The sequence below is a fragment of the Diceros bicornis genome, chromosome 35, assembly GCF_020826845.1.
Source record: "Diceros bicornis minor isolate mBicDic1 chromosome 35, mDicBic1.mat.cur, whole genome shotgun sequence".
Classification (NCBI taxonomy): Eukaryota; Metazoa; Chordata; class Mammalia; order Perissodactyla; family Rhinocerotidae; genus Diceros; species Diceros bicornis.
In genome coordinates this window covers 28694884-28712559 of record NC_080774.1, presented here as the reverse complement: position 1 = coordinate 28712559, position 17676 = coordinate 28694884, and the positions used below count along the sequence as shown (strand labels likewise).

At 57.8% G+C, this 17676-nt stretch overlaps 1 protein-coding gene across 10 annotated transcripts in view; it reads right to left on the bottom strand.

Annotated features, from left to right (window-relative positions):
- The window catches only part of CABIN1 (calcineurin binding protein 1), a 156034-nt gene that overhangs the window by 33772 nt on the left and 104586 nt on the right, over positions 1-17676 (bottom strand). For all 10 annotated transcript variants that reach the window (XM_058531936.1, XM_058531945.1, XM_058531940.1 and 7 more), the window contains one exon: positions 13542-13655. In XM_058531936.1, the coding sequence (XP_058387919.1) occupies positions 13542-13655 (114 nt within the window). The remainder of the gene's footprint in view (positions 1-13541; positions 13656-17676) is intronic.

Below are 17676 nucleotides of genomic sequence, written 5' to 3'. Positions count from 1 at the left end.
ATCCAACACAAACAAAACTTGGTGGCCCTGCCATCAGAGACACTCTTGTATTGGAGCAACTGCAACACTGCCCGTCCCTGGGCCATGGGAAGTACCGCCTGGGCCCCTCACTCAGCTCCCATAGCCAATGCCCATGGCCTTAGGAAATCCAGCCTCCCTTGGTGGCCTCTACTCTAGCTTAGGATGCCTCGGGGTGGCCGAGGGCTACCTCTTTGAGCTCCCCTGAGCGCACCAATGACCTGCCTGGAGGGACGCCCAGGAAGCCTTGGCAAGGAACAGGAGATGATTGGACAGGAGGTGCCCCAAGAGGCAGCAGCCATGGGCACAGCTCCGGGGTGGGGAGGGGGGACACAAAAAGGCCACTGAACACATCCTGCCCTCCCCTCTGCCACACCCAGAATCTTCCCTAGTGGAGGATGCTATTGTTCACTGTTTTTATCGTCCAGGCAGATTTTTTGGAGCAGAATGGGAATGTTAAATGGGGACAAGAACAGCCAAGCAGTCACCCGTGATGTGGCGAGGGCTAGGCAGGGTAGGGTGGGTCCCTCTCGAGTGACCTAGGGCTCTTGCCCGCCTTCCCAGGACAGGGCAGTCACACACTCTGGTGGGGGGTGGGCCCAGAACAGGCCATGTTCTGGCTGCACCAGGCTGCTCCTTGGGGCTCAGATGTGCGGCTCGTGGCTGCCTCAACACAGTGTTGGGACCACAGGGCTCTCAAGTGCCAAGTGCTGGACACTCACCTCTCCCATCTCACAGACAAAGAGACTGAGTCTGAGTCGAGTGGTCACACAGCACCCTGCGGAGGACATGGCGCTTCGACATCCTAGCTCAGTCAGTGGGTGCACCAGGCCCACATAGGTGGCACCGTGGCAGGAAGAGAGCCCTGGACTCAGCTCCTACCCCACCACTCCCTGGCTCTGCGGCCCAGGGCTTGCCACCTCAGTTTCCTCGTCTGCAAACAGGGTAATGTAATGCCCCTCCTTCCTGCTGGGTTTGGATAGGCCAGCTGGTCAGGGCCAGGTGAGCAGAACAGAGCCTGGAGCTGAGGTGGGCAGTCACAGCAGCATCTGCATGTGTCCACCTCTCTGCCCGGACACCACGGCCACACAGCATGGGCTCTGACCTCTAATCCTGCTGGGCAGGTGCTGGTGGGTGGGGTAGGGGTGCAGGGAGAGGTCAGGCTCCACGGTGTGGGAATCCCAGCTCTGTTCCTCCCAGGCCAAGTGAGGCTGGGCCTGCGCTGCTATCGCCCTCCCCTCAGCTTGCTCATCCTGTGATGGGGATCATGGGGCTGCAGGGAGGAGTAAATGAGGGAGCGTCTGGGAGGTGCCTGCCACCCCTGAGGATCCTCTGCACCCCATGGAAGCAAGTCCTGTGGCCTCCCTCCCCTTGGCAGAGGCCCACTCACTGACATTCTTTCACAACTCAGCTTAGTAGCCAGGCCACACCCAGCGCCCTCTGCAGGCGGAGGTGGGGAGGTAGGGGTGTGGGGAGGTGATATGAGGAGGGCCCGTGTCTGGAGTGAACACCCAGTACTCTGTGGGCGGAGGGAAAAAAGCAGAGACTGGCACTGCCAAACCGTCTCCTTTCCAAAGGGCATGTTCTAGCAGTGACTGCCACAGCAAGGGCCTGCCAGGGAGCCCCCTCTTCCTCCTGGCCCTGAGATAGGGCACCCACAGCCCCTGCCCCTGCTGGGTCCTGCAGCCGCAGCAGGCTCAGCCCTTCCTCAGCCTCTCTCCCCCCACTCCCAGCCGAACTCAGGCCCTTGGTCTGAGAGGGCTACCTGCCCCACTTCACTTGCCAAAGCCTTGCCATGCCTCCTCCCAGAAGTGCACCTCTCCCCGCCTCAGCTGGCCCGGGGTGCTGCCCCTCCAGACTGCACGCCCGGGCCCGGGGCAGTGTCCCAGAAGGACAAAGCTCAGAGTGCTGGGCTCTGCCCAAGCTGAGACTGAATGTGCGTGCCTCAGAAAGATGTGGCCCGGACACTTATTCCAAGAGCAAATCTCTGAAAAATACCTTGCAGTGGGAAAAGAAGTCCACACTGAAAAATGTTCTTCTCTCCAGGAATGTTAAACAACAGCTCTTGACTGAGCACCCCAAGTGGCTGGGTGGAGGGGACTGAGGGCTGAGGTCAGTTCTGGATGTGTATATAAACACTGCCGTCCCCTGGGCTGGCCAGAAACTCTGGTGTGGAGGCCAGCCCGCAGGATGTGGGCCCCGGCCCTGGGCTCTAGTCTGGGCTCTGCCATTTACCAGCTATGTGACTGAGGGCGAGTCACAGCTGTGTGGGCTGCAGGGTTTCCACACACGCTTGCAGGACTGTCACGGTGGGATCGAGACTGCTAACGGCTTAGGCACATCATCTCCCTCTGCCCAAGCATCCTGGCACTGCCACAACTGTGAATCCACATCTGGAGATGGAAACTGTCTCCAATGACCAAAAAAGAATGCAGGGGGGTGACCATCTAAAGGCTGCTTACATTTGATTTTTTTAAAATTCTAGCTGTGAATGAGGGCGGCTTGGCTTGGGCAGCAATTTATGACTGTGCTACGGTTCTGTCAGGGCAGGGGCCTGGGCATCTTGTGGCTTTGTCCCCACTGCTCCTCTGCATGCTTCCTGGCAGCTCCCCCGGGCAAGGACACACCACCGCTTCTCAGGCAGGAACCAGCCCCTCCCCACCTGCCACCTCTTGGGCTCACACGGTCCCCAGAGACAGAGGCAAGGATGTGGACAGGAAGGCCTTCAGGACCTGCTGTGAAGCTCAATAAAGCTTGTAGAGCCCAGGAAGAGGAAGGAGAGCTCAGGGATAAGCTAAGAAGCCACACAAGTTTGCTACCCTTTTTATGACTCTTAAAAATGGGACCTTTTTTCCCTGGAGAACTTGAAGTGATTCTTTTGTTTACTCCGCTTTTGCAACTGGCCCATAGATCATCTCAACAATGCTAAAAATAGAGCTATTGCCGCAATTCCTACTACAGCCAAGGAGCTCATATTTCCTTAATTTAAACTTTTCCCTTCTTTTCTGTCCTCTAATTCCCATTGTGATGTGACTGGGCTTCCTTTAACCCTGACGTTAGGACGGCGCTACCGCAAGGCTTTGGTGATCCAAGGAGGAGGAGGGGGAGGCTGGGTGACCTGCTACATTCGCCTCCATCAAGGGTAGGGCCAGGGGCGGGATGTCCACAACCATCAGTGACTCGGTACTGTGCGGGAAGACGAAAAACCACAACAAATCCCAATTTCTTCTGAGAATCAGATGACGTCAAAGTGTAGGAACTGAGGCCACCCTTGAGGAAATAGTAGGATGACAGCTATCACCCTTCAGTGGCATCCTGGTCTCCCCCTAACATACACACCTAGAAGCCAAACACCAGGTAGAGACACATGGACCTGGGGCACCAGAGCAGGGCTGAGCGCCCAGGCCAGGCTCCCCAGGCCTGCCCCCTGTACTCCCCGTCCTTACGGCCCTGCCCGTCATCCCATTGGTCCCCGGGTGCCCTGTCCTTCCTCTGCCTATCTCTGGGGCCCATCCCCTGGCTGCCATTCCCACTGCCCCTGATTTGGTTCAAAAAGCTGAGTGCCAGGCTCAGATGCCAACTTGCTGTGTGGCCAAGCCTCAGTTCCTTCACTTCTATGGCAAGGATAATGGCACTACCTATACCTCGTGGGTTAAGGGGGTTCAGTGAGCTGTTCTGTGCAGTGGAGCCAAGAGAAGTGGTAGGCTAGCAGCGCTCCCAGGCCCTGCCCCAGCCTGGCCCCTCCAGTACATCTGTGCCAGCTGGTGTGACCTCTTGAACACCTCCTCCACCCCAGCCATTCTGTCTGCCCTCTGAGGAAGTCCACACTCTGCACCTGGCCCAGGAGGGCAGGGCCTAGCGGTGTCCAGCCAACCGCCCTGTGTGCCCCTATGCTTGCTCACGGGGCGCCCTCTGCTCAGAAGCCTGTCCCCGCTCTGTCCTGCAGGTACCTCCTCCAACATCAGCTGCTCTGCCTTTCTCACACCCTCTGCTCCCCGTCAGGTTCTGGGGTCTGAGCTCCAGGAGGGGTGAGGGCTTGTTCAGGCCTGGGGGTCTCAGAGAGCACATGTGCAGAAGGGACTGCAATGGTGGGGCCCAGGTGGGGCTTCACGTCTGCCCTGCCAGGGTAGCTGGCCTTGGCAAGGGCTGGAGGACTCAGGAGGAGGCGGGCCAAGCTTGGGAAGGCTGGGCTGTGCAGTGACACTGCTATGGAAAAGCTTGCGAGGAGACCAGAGGGAAGCCCTGACTGCAAAAACGGCCTCAAACCTGCATGTTTTAAGAGGCTGAGGAAGGCACTGAGGGAGGACAAAGGCCTGTGGGCAGCACAGGTAACGACAGCCAGGCCAGGTTCCAAAAGGGAGACCCAAGGGTACTTACTGTGGCTTCAACAAACCTGCCCCTAGCCCCATGTCCCCACCTACCTAGCCTGACCCAAAACCCACCAGGAGCTCCCACAGCCACTATTCACCTGATCACTCCCCCAGGGAACTGGGTGACCCTCAAGAGTGGGCCTTGCTAATGGCTTGATGGAAGAAGAAATGTGCCATGCAGAGTGCTTCACCACCAGCAGGTCTCAGAGCAACGGAGGGGCAAGGGACTCGATCCCCTGAAGGATGGGGACAGGGGCATGAGGACACAATCCGTCACTCTCATCGTCCCTCCCCACACCCATGGCAGACATCACTAATGAAAAAGAGAGAGCCTGGATATGGCCCCTGAATTCCCAATGACATAGCAGCAAGACTGCGGGCCTTAGAGTGGGACAGACCTGGATTTGAATCCTAGCCTGGCCACTTGCTAGCTGTGTAGTCTTGGGCCACTCCTTCAGCTTCTGCATCATGTGCAGGGGTCTGATAGAGCCGTTCTCCCACAGGGCCCTGGCAGCCACGTCACGACTGCTGGCAATGGCGGTTGCAGAAGCACACTGGACAAGTGCCCCTTCCACTTCTCCCAGTACCCAGAGCAACCAAGCACCCAGGAGTGGCCTAGGAACAGAGCCTGAAAACAGAGCCACAGGCTCTGCTGGCCGAGAGGAGAGGCCAGGCCTCTGGGCAGCCTGGTGAGCAGACGGGAGAAAAGGGCTTTTGGTTTTCACAGCATTTGGCGCCTGTTGGTGTCAACTTCCCCACCTGTACATGGGAATGACAACGGTACCTAAGCCTCACAGACCTGCTATGGAGAACCAAAGGAGGCCCCCCAAATAAAGCTCCCAGTGAGTGCTTGTAGATGGGGCTGGTCCTGCCACAGGTACTGTGGGCTTCCCCCCGTCCCTTGCCCCTCAAGGCTGGGATGGGCCAGGCATAGATGCTTTGGCACTTGGAGCAGGGTGGCAGCCTCCACTGTCACTGCACTCTGCCTCAGAAGCCCCAGTCCCTGGGTGGGCCTGGGGGCTCTACCATAGAGGGGAGACCCAACCCAGCTACCTAGCTACTTGAGGCGAAGCCCACACAGGCCCAGTGCCCAAGCCAGCCAACAGTGCAGTCCTGGCCCCTAGGGGTGACCCTGGTCAGGGGTGACCCATGGTGACCCATGGCCCAGCTACTGACCCCAGCCCCCCATCAACCTGGAATCCTGGCCTCACCTCCTGGGACAGGGCTAGATGCCCATGTCACTCTGCCCACTGCCACTCCATTCTCTCCACCCAGCCAATGGGCCATTCGGGCAACATACCTGCTTGGGAGCAGCTGGGCCAATTCTAGTGTAGGAGCCAGTGGGTCCCTGGCTTTCTGCCCTTCCTCCCTCACATGAGGCTGCTGGCTACCACCCAGCAGGGGTTCAGCACTAGACAGAGCGAGGTTCACATCCCTCCTCCAGCACCGACCAGTTGTGGGACCTCAGTCAAGGCACCTTACCTCCTGGCACTTCCACGAAATGGGACTAATAATCTAGCCTTACGGGTCGGCCTGTGGACACCAGACATTGTTGACAATGCAGCTGGCCCGGGGCCTGGCACACAGCAGGTTTAACAGCGGGACAACATGCTCCTTGAGGTGTGGGCAGAGGGACAAGCGAGGTGGAATGTGAACCAGTCACAACCGGTCCTGGGGGAGAGAAGGTGACGTGGGACCAAGTTCAGGAAAGGTGTGGATCTGTTGCCAACTGGGCGCTTCCTCGCTTCCCATCCCAATGTTCCCTGGCCCTGACCAGAGATGGCGAGTGGGACTCAGAGCCGGAGAAGCTGCACTGGGGTGCCCCACAGGCCAGAACACCCCACAGTGACACTCCTGGGGCTTGTTTACTGCCAGGAGGCAGCACAAATCTGCCTCTGCCTGGGGTGGTGTGGGGTATAATTAACTGGGTGGGGACCAACACCTCGTCCCTGGGTGGTGTGCTGGTCTTTGCTGATGTCTACCTGCAAAAGGCCCTGAACTTGGGGTTGGCATATGGGGGCGGGTGTCAGTGACTCAGTTCCAGAGGCGGATGCGAGCAAGGCAGGGGCTGCCCATAGGCCTACCAGGCATGGCGCCTCTTGGGAGCTGAAGGGCGGTGGGAGAAAGGCCAAGACTGACTCTGCAACAGGAGGCAGACGTCTTGGGCACAGACCTCAGGGCCTGGCCAGGGCTGGGTTCCTGGGCACTCAAGCCAGAACGGTGTCTGTTCTCCCTCTCTCTGGGGCTGCTGCTTCTTAGTTAACCTTGTTCCAGGGAACTCTCAAGGGTGGGAGGAATTCACTAGGAAAGCCCCGCCTGCTGGGCAATGTGCCAGGGTATGTGCTGGGAGGGCCGCGGCAATGTTGTTCTAGATGAGGTCCCCACCTAAGGGTGCCTGGGTGTGCTGGGCTCCAGAGGCTGTGCCCTGCCTAGTACCACTGGCCTCCATCTGGACCCACCGGCTCTCTCCTGAGGCAGAGGGGCACTGGCTGAGGCCTGGCCTGTGCAATGGGCATCGTCTCAGGCTGGGCCAAGTGCTGGGCTCAAAGTCTGGGCTGCCCGCTGGTCTCTGCAAGTGTCCCCAGCCTGGGAGGAGAGCCTGCTGTGCTTGCTCCTCCCTAACACCCGGCATCTGCTGACTGGGTGTGGGGAGGGAGATTCCCCCAAGGTCACATAGCCTACTGGTGGCAAATCAGAGTAGAATGGGTGTGACTGATTTTGCCAAGAAGGATGGGTTGCCAGGGGCCTTAGAGACCTTCCTTCCTTCCCCTCAGCTCTGGCAGGTGGCCCTCCCCGCAGTTGGCTGCCCACCCAGTGGGGGCCCTTCCTCCCACCTCAGGGCCCTCAGGGAGCACTCAGGCTCCAGGGCTGGGGGCCACACAGCACAAATGCTTAAAGAAACAAAGATGGCTCGTGATGACTGTATCTCTCGCCAGTTTAAGCAACGCAGAGTCAGGACAAACAGAACCTCCAGGCCTGTGTGGTAGCTGCCAGGCGGGAGTATGCGCCAGAGCCTGGGCAGACGAAGGGACTGGCCACGGGAGTAGGAAGGGGCTCAGCCTCCCCAGTCACCCCACAGACGGGCCAAAGTGAAAGTCATCTGCGGTTCTGAGTGCCAGAGGGAAGAGCAGTGGCTGATGGGAGGGAACCTGGCCCAGCTCTGCAGAACCATCCAGCAATGTGTGGTAGCACTGAATGCAGAGGGCTTGTGACCTGGCCTCCACTTCCAGGTATTCGTCCTGGATACTCTTGCACAGGTGAGAAAGGAGACCAGGGAAGGCAGCGTTTTCATCCTAGTGGAGAATTGGAAGCCACCTATCCACCGGGAAGAGGCCAGGGAGATAAGCCATAGGACAGTCAGACAGTGGAACACTATGCAGCAGTGACCAAGACGAAGCAAGCACAACCTGAGCCCACAGGCACCAATGGCCAAGCCAGGCTGTGTAGAAAGGGCCCCATGTGGCAAGCAGGGATGGCCATGTCCTCATCTCAGGCTGCCCTACTCGAGCCAGGCAGGGCCTGGAGCCTCTGAAGGGCCCTGGCTGGGCAAAAGTAGGGGCTCCCACTGTCCCCACTCCAGCCACGTCCCTTCTGGTACCAGTACTACCCTCCTGAAGCACCACCAGCATCTACAGATAAGCCCCAAGGCCCCCTGCAGACTGATTTCCGGTCCTAAGGGTGAGTTGTGTGATGTGCAAAGAGCTCCTGTCCACCTGCCGTGACCACCCTGCCTATGGTGAATCCTATGCCCATGTGGGACCAAGTGAGTGGCATTGTGGCTGGGAGCCGAGCCTGCCCAAGCCCAAAGTCTGTGCCCTTCTCAGTGATCCTGGGGCCCAGGGACCTGTCCCTGGGTGCTGCCGGCCACAGGCTGCTCGCCTGAGCCAAAGGCACACCCCTACATGGGGCTGGAGTGGCTGTGGAGGGGGCACTGTGGCAGGGCAGCCAAGCTGCAGCAGGCCAGCACCTCTGCTCTATTCCCTCAAACTCAGGCCACAGCCACTGCTCGCCCTGCAGAGCCTCAGAAGCAGGAAGCAGTGCTTGCCCGGCCCTCTGCTCCCTTTGCTTCTTTCACAGTGGCTGGAAACTGGGTTGAAACAAGAAAAAACCCTGTCTGCTAAAATAAGCAAACATTTTGGAAAAGGAAGGAGAGCCAGCTCTGGCTTGGTTACTATGGGAACATTTCTGAATCAATTACAAGAGGAGGAGAAGTTCACTCTGGACAGAGCAGCCCAGCTCCAGCCTACGCAGGCCCACCTGCCCAGAGGTGTGCACACCTGCACAGGAAGCTGTGGAAGCTTCTGGGCACTCAGAAAAGAGCCCTCGGCCTCCAAGGTGTGCTCAGTGCCTGCTTTTCTGGCCCCCTTTGCCCAGGGAAGGACAGACCCCTGGCTCCTCCTCTCTGCAGTCCCCTTGGGGCTGGTACTGGCTCAGGAGGGCTCCTACGCCCCCAGGCCCAACCCTGGCCTCACTGCCTCCCGCCCCAGGCCTCTGTGTCTGCCCTGGGCCCCCAGCTCTGCACAGTCAGCCTGAAGAGCTGCCTCTGAATCACCCAGCCTCATGCTTTCTGCCAGTCCCTCCCAATGCTGTGAAAGGACAGGCACCAGGGCCCAGGCCAGGTCCCATCAGGGCAGGGAGGGCCGCAGGACCTCAATCAACAACATCCAACAACTCCAGCTCTATCATGGCAAAGACCAGACTGTTCTGCCTAGTGGGAGAGGGCTGGGGTAATGGGGCCTTCAGCAGGGGTTCTGGCCCACCCTGGAGCATGAGCCATGGCCCAGAGATCCAACCTGCTTGGCAGAAAGCCCACAAGCAGGGATTTTCCACAGAGGAAAGGGGTGGGCTGGGAGCTCTTCCCTCTCAGTCAAGTTGTGGAATAGTACACTGGAGAAGCAGCAAGTTCATTCCTCTCTCTCTCAAATGCTCGTCCAACCACACTGCTGGGCCCTGCTACACGCCACGTATCTTCCACTGTGGGGCTCCAGCCAGCTGTGGGGCAGGCCCCGTGTGCAAGGAGCTCCTGTCAAGAAAGCTGACTGGAGCCCCAGCTTACACTCACCTGCCCTTCAGCACCCATACCTCACACTCCCCAGAAGGCTCAGGCAGCGCTGCTCAGGCATGGTCCAGCCTTGACGAGCTCCTCTGAGGGTGCCTCCAACCCTGGCCTCCCTCTCTTGCCCCCTTCCTGGCTGAGCAGCCCCCACCCTGCCTGTGGGAGCCCTGCCTCCAGGCCACCCGGAATCCTTGAGAGTTCCTCGTGTCTCACGAATGGACATACATGTGGGGCGCTACTGCAAGCCTTCAAGCGTCCTGTGGCAGGGGCCCCATGGCAGCCAACACTGGCTGGACCAAGAGAATGTGCTGGGAGCCCATCTCCCAGCTAAGTTAAGGGAGAAGACATGAATGGAAACAATCCCTAAATACTCAGTGAGCACCTCCTCTGGGCCAGGCTGGGAGAGGCCAGGGACTCAAAGAGGAACACGCAATAGCACAGAGACACAAGCACAGGGAGGCCCACCACAGCCCGCCCATGAGCACAAAGACATGCCCCATGTTCATGGCCGCTCAAGGAGACTGTGGTCCCGCGCACAATGCAATACTGGCAGCAGCTGCAGAGTGAGACGGCCTGCATTTCTTACAGGGAAACTTCTCCAAGACTTAGTGTCAGTGAGAAAAAGCAAGTTGCCAAGAAGCAGCCCTCCACATACATATACACACGTGTATTTTTGAAAGCTGCATGACAAACTTCTCTGATTTTGTACACACACACCTCAGGAAAGAGAACTGCCTGCCTGCTCACAGAAGTACTTCTGAGAAGGGCACGACGCCTGGGGGTGGGCAAACCAGGTGGTCTGTGCTCTGCTATGTGTCTGAACTGTTTGCAGTGACATAATGGTTCCATGGAACTTACACAGTTTTCAGAATTGTCATTAAAAAATAATAGAAGGGTCCCTTAGCCCTGGCCCTGAGGACGATGGGGGCTGCTCAGACAGCACTGTGGGAGAGTGACGCCAAGGGTGGGTGGTGTGGGTGGTCCAAGACAGTGGGCGCTTAGAGGGATGGCAGGTCAGGGTGCCCAATGGTTTTGCCCTCACCTTCCCTGCACCTCCTCACAAGGGCCAGTCCCCCTACCCCAGGCCGAGGCATTAAACCCCAGTGCACACTGGAAGGGAAAAGTGCCAGCCTGCTCATCCCAATCTGTCAGAGACAGGATAGTCCCATTTCACAGCCCCTGCTGTCAGAGACACGGTCCCATTACAGCAGAGTCAGCCAAGGGCTGCCCTAAATGCTCCTCCACAAACGAGGGAGGAAGCAGTTTCCTCACACTTGGTAAAGTCAGCTGGACACACTCACGTGTTGAGAGCATGCAGGGTCAGCACTTCGTGATGTGCTGAGTGCAAGGCACGGCCAGAGGGGCTGTCAACCCTGAAGGTCCACCTGCAGCAGCGGGGAGGATAGGGTGGGGTGGGCTCGGCAAGGGCCATCCTGTCACCAACCAGCTGGGAGCACCTGTCCCTCGGGTATTTCATAAATGGGCATGCAAGGATCTGTCTGGCCTCTGCCCAGAGGTTTACCTTTCGGGCTCAAGGAGTAGAAGGAGCCCTAACCCACCTCCAAAGACAGAAGTCGAGAAAGCAGAGGTGGCCAGGACTCGGGCTGGGAGAGGGCCCCAAGGGTGGCAAAAGCAGCAGGTCACTGGGAAGCACAGACGGACAAACAGCAGCCCCAGAAGAGGCAAAACCACCTAAAACATCCAGTCCCGCCTGGGGTGGCCAGTATCTGCAGGGGCTTCCGGCTTCAGGAAGGCATTGCCCGTGTGCCAGGCCCACCCAGGGCTCTGCAGCTTTCCTCCCACAGGCACAGCCTGACTGTCCTGCAGGATCATTTTCTGGAAGGCCCCGGAAACCACAGGAGGAAGTGCAGGGAGGGAGCCCAATGGGGAAGGGGCCTGGAGCACCGGGCCACCAGCTCAGATGTGCTCAGGGGGGAGCAGGCATCCGAAGTGCCGGCCTCCTAAACTCCCTCATTAGGAAGGCTGAGTGCTTCGCCCACAGGGAATAACGGGAAGCTGGGTCTCTCCTGCAGCACCAGTGCACAGTCTGTAAGGGAAAAGCACCAATGCTGGCGGAGGGGATTGGGAGGGAGATTGTCTTCCTAAGCACCTACCATATGCCAGATCCCGAGCTAGGAACATTACCCCATTATCTAACTTGATCCCTATAATTACTCTTCAAGGCAGGTAACAGGAGCCATTTTATAAGGAGAGTAACCCAAGAGCTCAGGGAAACTAAGCCACTTGCCTGGCTCTAACTTTGGTTTAGCAACGGCAGAAAAAAAGGTTTGCAAAACACTGACAAAGGGCCTGTTTCATTAATATACAAAGAGTTCTTATAAACCAATAAGAAAAGAACCAATAATTCAATAGGAAAACGAACATGAATAGAAACTGCACAGAAGAAGAAATTAAAACTGCTAACACGATGTCATGGTCAATCCCACTCATAATGAACGAAACACAATAGCATTTCTCACCTACTGAAGAGCAAAGACAAAACAGCTCAATAATACAGAGCATTGATAAGGTCTGAAAAAGTGAGGTCTGCGGTTGGGAGTGTGGACTGGATCTTCAGAGGGTAGTATCTACTAAAACTTTAAAGGCATCACAAACCCTTTGACCTGGGAATTGTTTCTAGGAATTTATCCTATGAATGGACTCTCACATATGTGCAAAGACGTATTTAGAAAGCATTGTTTGTAATAACAAAAGACTGGAAACAATCTAAATGCCCATCTATAGGGGATGGGTATGCAAATTGTGGGACACCCATATGTTGGGAGTACTACACAGCTATTAAAAAGAATAAGCAAGTTCTAAAACATTTGCCAAGATATACTTTTAAGTGAAAAAAACAAGGGGTAGAAGTATGTGTCCTTTGTCCTTTGTGTACATCTCTGTGTGCTGGCTTATCAATGGGCAGACATCCTCTGGAAGGATACATGCAGGCGAGGAACAGTGGCTGCTGTGGGGCAGTGGCTATGGTCTGGGCGTCTGGGTGGGAGGGAGCTTCTTTTTCACTGCAAACCCCTTGGTACCATGCAGATTGATTACAGATTACATCTACTAACTAGTCTATAAAATACCCAGGGAGGGGGCTGGCAGACACAGAGCTCCCAGGCTCTGGAGCCCCCGCCTGGCCCCCAGAAAGTCACAGCCTGGGAGAGGAAAAGAACCACGGGCCCAGACACCCCACCTCCCAGCCGGCTCTCAGTGAGGACCTCACCCTGCCCATGTGCCTCAAGAACCAGCCTCTGCCACACCCCGCCAGACCTGAGGCCGGCTCTCCACAGCTCCTGCCCAGGCCAGCTCCGCCCTTCAGTTTCCCTTCATGTACAGGGAATCAGGGAAAACACAGAAGAAACAAAAGCTCAGAGGGTCCATGTGACTTGCTAAAGACACACAATTGTGAGCTGGCCATGCTGGGAGGGGTGGCAGAGGATGGGTGAAGAGTTGGACGGGGGGCAGAGTGAGAAGCCAGCTGTCTCTGTGCAGGGCAGAGTGAATGAGGGAGGCCTGGGCCCCAGCAGGGGGTCAGGAGGGGCAGATGTGGGCCCTGGAGGGCCTCAGGGACGGGAGGCAAACAGGCCTTGGCGATGGGCCATGTCCTGCCCCAGGGGTGGGTTTCCACCCCGCATGGAATGTCAGGGCTGGAAGAGCACCACAAGTCCAGCACTGGCCAAACTTGCTTTTTAAGCAGGAGACCTGGCTCCAATCAGAATCTTCAGGTGCCCACGGGGGCATGCGGAGCTGCTCTAGGGGAAGCAGGGCTATGGGCCTGGAGCCCCTCACCGCTGCCTGCTGTGGCCCTAGAATATCTGGGGCTCCAGAGAACACACTGAGCTCATCCACGTCTCTCCCCACATACGGGCAAACCGGTGCCCAAAGAGGGCAGCGACTTGCCAGAAGTCACTTGGCAAGCATGGCCCTCTCCCAAGTCTGGTGCACACTCGACTGCATCACCCTGCTTGCCTTCTGGGGAAGCCGCAGACCCGTGGTCCTGGGAATGCCCACCCAGGAGGTCCATCTACACGCCTTCAGTGAAAAGCAGTGGCAGCAAGCAGCCTCAGAAATCAACAAGGCAAAGTACTCACATTGAAGAAATTGGTCTTGTTCCTCTCGCAGAAGAGCCCCTGTGCTGGCATGTGCTGCAGCTGTTGCCACGGGATACCGCTGCCTAGCAACACGTCGCGGGCCCACTGGAGGTTCTGGGGAAACAAGAAGTAGGTTGGAAGTGAGTGTGTGGGCAGCTCATGGCACCCACAGGGAAGGGAGGCAGTCCCCTCCTTCCTGACTGCACTGGCAAAACGGCGATGAGCAGCAGCACCTGCAGACATGGATCCCGCAGCTCCAGGCAGCTCTGGCTGCCAGCTTTGATCATCTGGCTGTGGGGTGTGTTTCTGGAACGGATTTCTTGCCTAGCACAGCTGACTTAGGAAAGCGTGGCTTCAGACTGCTCCGAGGGCACAAACAGGGGCCGAAGAGGGCACAAACAGGGACCCTTCACCCTGACCAACCTTGCAAAGCTGCTGCATGGACCCAGCACCCCAACTTCTGTCAGGGGGACCCCCACTAGCCCAAACAGTCAGCCTTGACTTGTTGTCAGGCCATCAGTAGTGCTCCTTATCATAGCCAGTGACACAGTGGTCTCAGGCTTGGGAGAACTGAGGCTTTGCAGAATGCTAGGGGCTCACGTGCTTTGGGGTGGAAGGGGCTCTGTCCAGAGTGTTCAGGCCGGTGCTCTCTGGGCAATGGTACTTCTTGGTGGAACCCAGGCTCAAGGGGCCTGGCGGTGGGAAACAAGAGCCTGCTAGCCCAGGTGGGGCTGGGAGGCAGGTTGAGAGGCTGGGCATGGGCCTGGCTGCCTGGGCCTTCTCTGGGGCCTTTTCACTGACCCGGAGAGCAGCCCTTCCCTACCAGCTGCCTGGCCGGCCACCTTCCCCTCTCAGGTCTTCACCACAGTGGCTCCCATGGCAGGGACCAGTGCTAAGCACCATGCATGCACCATCTCACCGCACCTGGGGACAGTGCTCTCCTACAGGGGAGAGGCCAGCAGCAGGCAGAGCTGGGACTGGAACCCAGGACTGCACAATGCCAGACCCTCATCTCTTCCACAAGGCCCAACCTCTCGTCAATGAGTCCCCCCGGCCCCCAAGGTCACTTCCTTGCCTCTCCCACTCCTGGGTCCAGGCCTTCATCACCTCATGTCCCAATTGCTGCAAACGCCCTCTCACTTCTCAGTCTTACATTCTGCTCACTACTGGTCAGGCTGAACTTCTGAAATAGTTCTCCTTGCCACACATTTTCAGGCAAAAGTACAAGCCCCACCTCCCTGGCCTGCTGGCTGGGGGCCCCCACTGGCCTGCCTCTAAGTCTTTGCTCCCACCGCTGCACAGAGGGACACACCCGAGAGGGGGTTGAGGGCTGCTCCAGACCCAGCGCCGGGCAGGACCCTGCAGCTGAGTGGAGGTGGAGCACACAGAAATGAGGATCCCTCTGGGACAGGGACAGGTGAAGTTTCAAGCACACATCTCCTGGATGACACAGTCACAGCAGACAAAAGCTAGTTCTTCCGGGGAAGCCCAAGGGAGAGATTCATCTCCTAGGGGAAGCCTGGATAATTAAGCCTGACATTGACTCCAAGGCTTATTTCTACAGGGACATGGCCTGGCTCTGAGAGTGGCCCAAGGCTGAGGCCCCATAAGGTTGAGGCTACCCTTGCCCAGCAGGGCTACAGCCTAGCCTGGTCTAAGCAGGCTCAACACGGGCCAGGGGCTAGAGGCCCATGGGCAGCCCAGCACACCAGGAGAGCAAGGACAGCCCCAGTTGGAAGAGAGTGCACGTGCCGTCCACAGCCCTCTGTACAGCCGACTCCTTCAGCCCACACTCAGGTAGCTCTATTTCTCACTCAGAGCCCAACGTGTCTGACACGCTGAGATCAGGAGTAGATCGAGACCGCCTTTCTTATAGACTCCAACCAAAACAGCAAGGGGAGCCCCAGGTAGGAATCATGCCAAGGGCTGTGTGGGGGCTGCTCTTGCCGAGGCTTAGTGGCTGTCAGGGAGTGGCAGCTGCAGCTGGGGTCTGCTGTGACATTTTTCCTCCAGAACTCACAGGCCCTTCCAGGGCCTCAAAGACTGATGCTGCAGCAGTATACGGCGAGCAAGGAGGCTTCCTGACGACCGAGGCGCCCCCTCTCTGCCCCAACCTGGGGAGAGGCAGAAGCGAGCAGAGGAAAGGGGCTACCTGGACAGCAGGAGTCCCTGACCTCGAGCAGGCTCCCCCTAATCAGGAGCACAGGGACTACTCTGCTCCTCACTCATAAAGAAGAGTAACTACTCAGTCCCAGTGCTCAACTTTGGAACTCTGACACAACAGAATGATCAACTTGCAGTTCACATCCAAATGCCCCTAGCAGTGTCCAGCAGTCTGGCTCAGGGAACCCGCCTCCCACACCAGTCCATCAGGAAGCCTCTTCAGCCGGTTACAAGTCCTGGCCCAAGGCTTTCTGCCTCCCACCTGCCCTTGTCCACACACCCCTGCCCTACAGCAGGCCAGGGGAGGAAGTGTTGGCTGAGGAGAAACTGAGTGCAGAGAAGGGAAACAGGGTGGGTTGGGTGCACTTGATTACAAAGAACAAAATCCAACTAAGATTAGCTCAAGCTGGCTCCTCGGTGCCCTGGGACTCAGGGGATCTGAAGAGAAGGTCAAGCCTCAGGCCTCGGGTAGGCAGGGCGGCAGCTCGGGGATCCCAGGAGAGAGGCTCACGACCTGCATCAGTGCTCAGCCATGACCCCATGGTCTTAGTGCCACTTGGTTCAAAGTCTCTCCTGAGGGAGATCTGAGAGGCTCAGCCCAGGCAGGTGTCCGCTGCCAGTCTAATCAACCATGAGTGGACCCTCATAGAAGGGGGCATGGGACGAGTGACCACTACCTACACTTCAAATATGACAGGTGAGCTCATCTGACCATGACCATGCAGGTAGCGCACAAAGGAAACCTACCTCAGGCCCAGCCTGAGGAGGCTGGGGAGGCTTCCAGAGGAGGTGACACCTGAGCTGCAGTTTGCACGTGGCTTTCATGGGGCTGGAGGACTCACTGGGACAAGAGCCCAGACAAGCAGGGTGGACAGGGCCCAACCAAGGAGGCAGAGGGGACCAGATGTGGCTGCCCGTGAAGCCAGTGGGGAGCCAGGAGGCTGCGAGGCAGGGGAGGACCTGCTCTGACCACAGGCCGAGGGGCCACCCAGGGACCTGAGTCTGTGCATGCCCTTCCCTCCTCTCAGGCCCCAGGCCAACTTCTCCAGCTGAGTGACCCCAGGAAACCCAGGGCACAGGCCTGGCCTGCACTGCACAGGAGGCCTCAGAGAAGTTACCCCAGAGCCGTAACCCTAAAGCCTCTTCTGGGGCCCCTTTGGGACTTGTGGGAAGTGTCCAGGTGACTTCTTTAAGTAGCAGTGGTTTGCGGGGGCGGAGGGATGGGGAAAACGAGGCTTGAAGAAACATCTCCACAGTGGCCATCACTTTCATAAGAACATCAAGAAAATAAAACCAACAAAGACTTCCAAGTAGCTGGGGACAGACAAGAGAGCAGCACTGAGGCCAGGGCAGAGGGTGGGGGACTCTGCTTCCCCGAGCGGGGTGCCTCGTTCTAGGCCCCAAGGCTGTGGGACAGGAATGCACATACCTCTATGGCTTGCTTCTGTTTCTGTCACCACTCTGCAGCTTCTCCAATGACACCAGCACACATGGCCCTTCCTGCCCAGGTCACGCAGAGCATGGAGAACCAGGGCGGGAGGAGGCTGTGGGAGAGGCCCAGGGCCCTTAGACATCTGCACACCAAGCCCGAGAAGAGTGCAGAAAGCACTGGCCTGCCAAACCCAACCAGGATTGCCAATTAGCCCCCTACAGACTCGGTCGCTGCACACCGGCAGAGAGCAAGGCTCTCGAACCGTCTCCCAGGCCTGCCAGAGAGCGAGCAGATGGATGGCTAAGGCACAGTGTCCACACAGCTCATGGAGACCTAAGCTAATTCACATCTGAGGCCCAGGATGGGGGCTGACAGGCACAAGGAAACCCATCTGGGGAACGGACAGATGTCAGGCTGGCAGGGTGAGGGGAGGGGCAGACTGGGTTGGGACCCCTGCTGGGGCTCTACAAGGGGCACATCTGCACCACAGAGCCTGCTCTGAAGCTTCATGGTATGGTGAGACAAGGGGACAGGATGCCA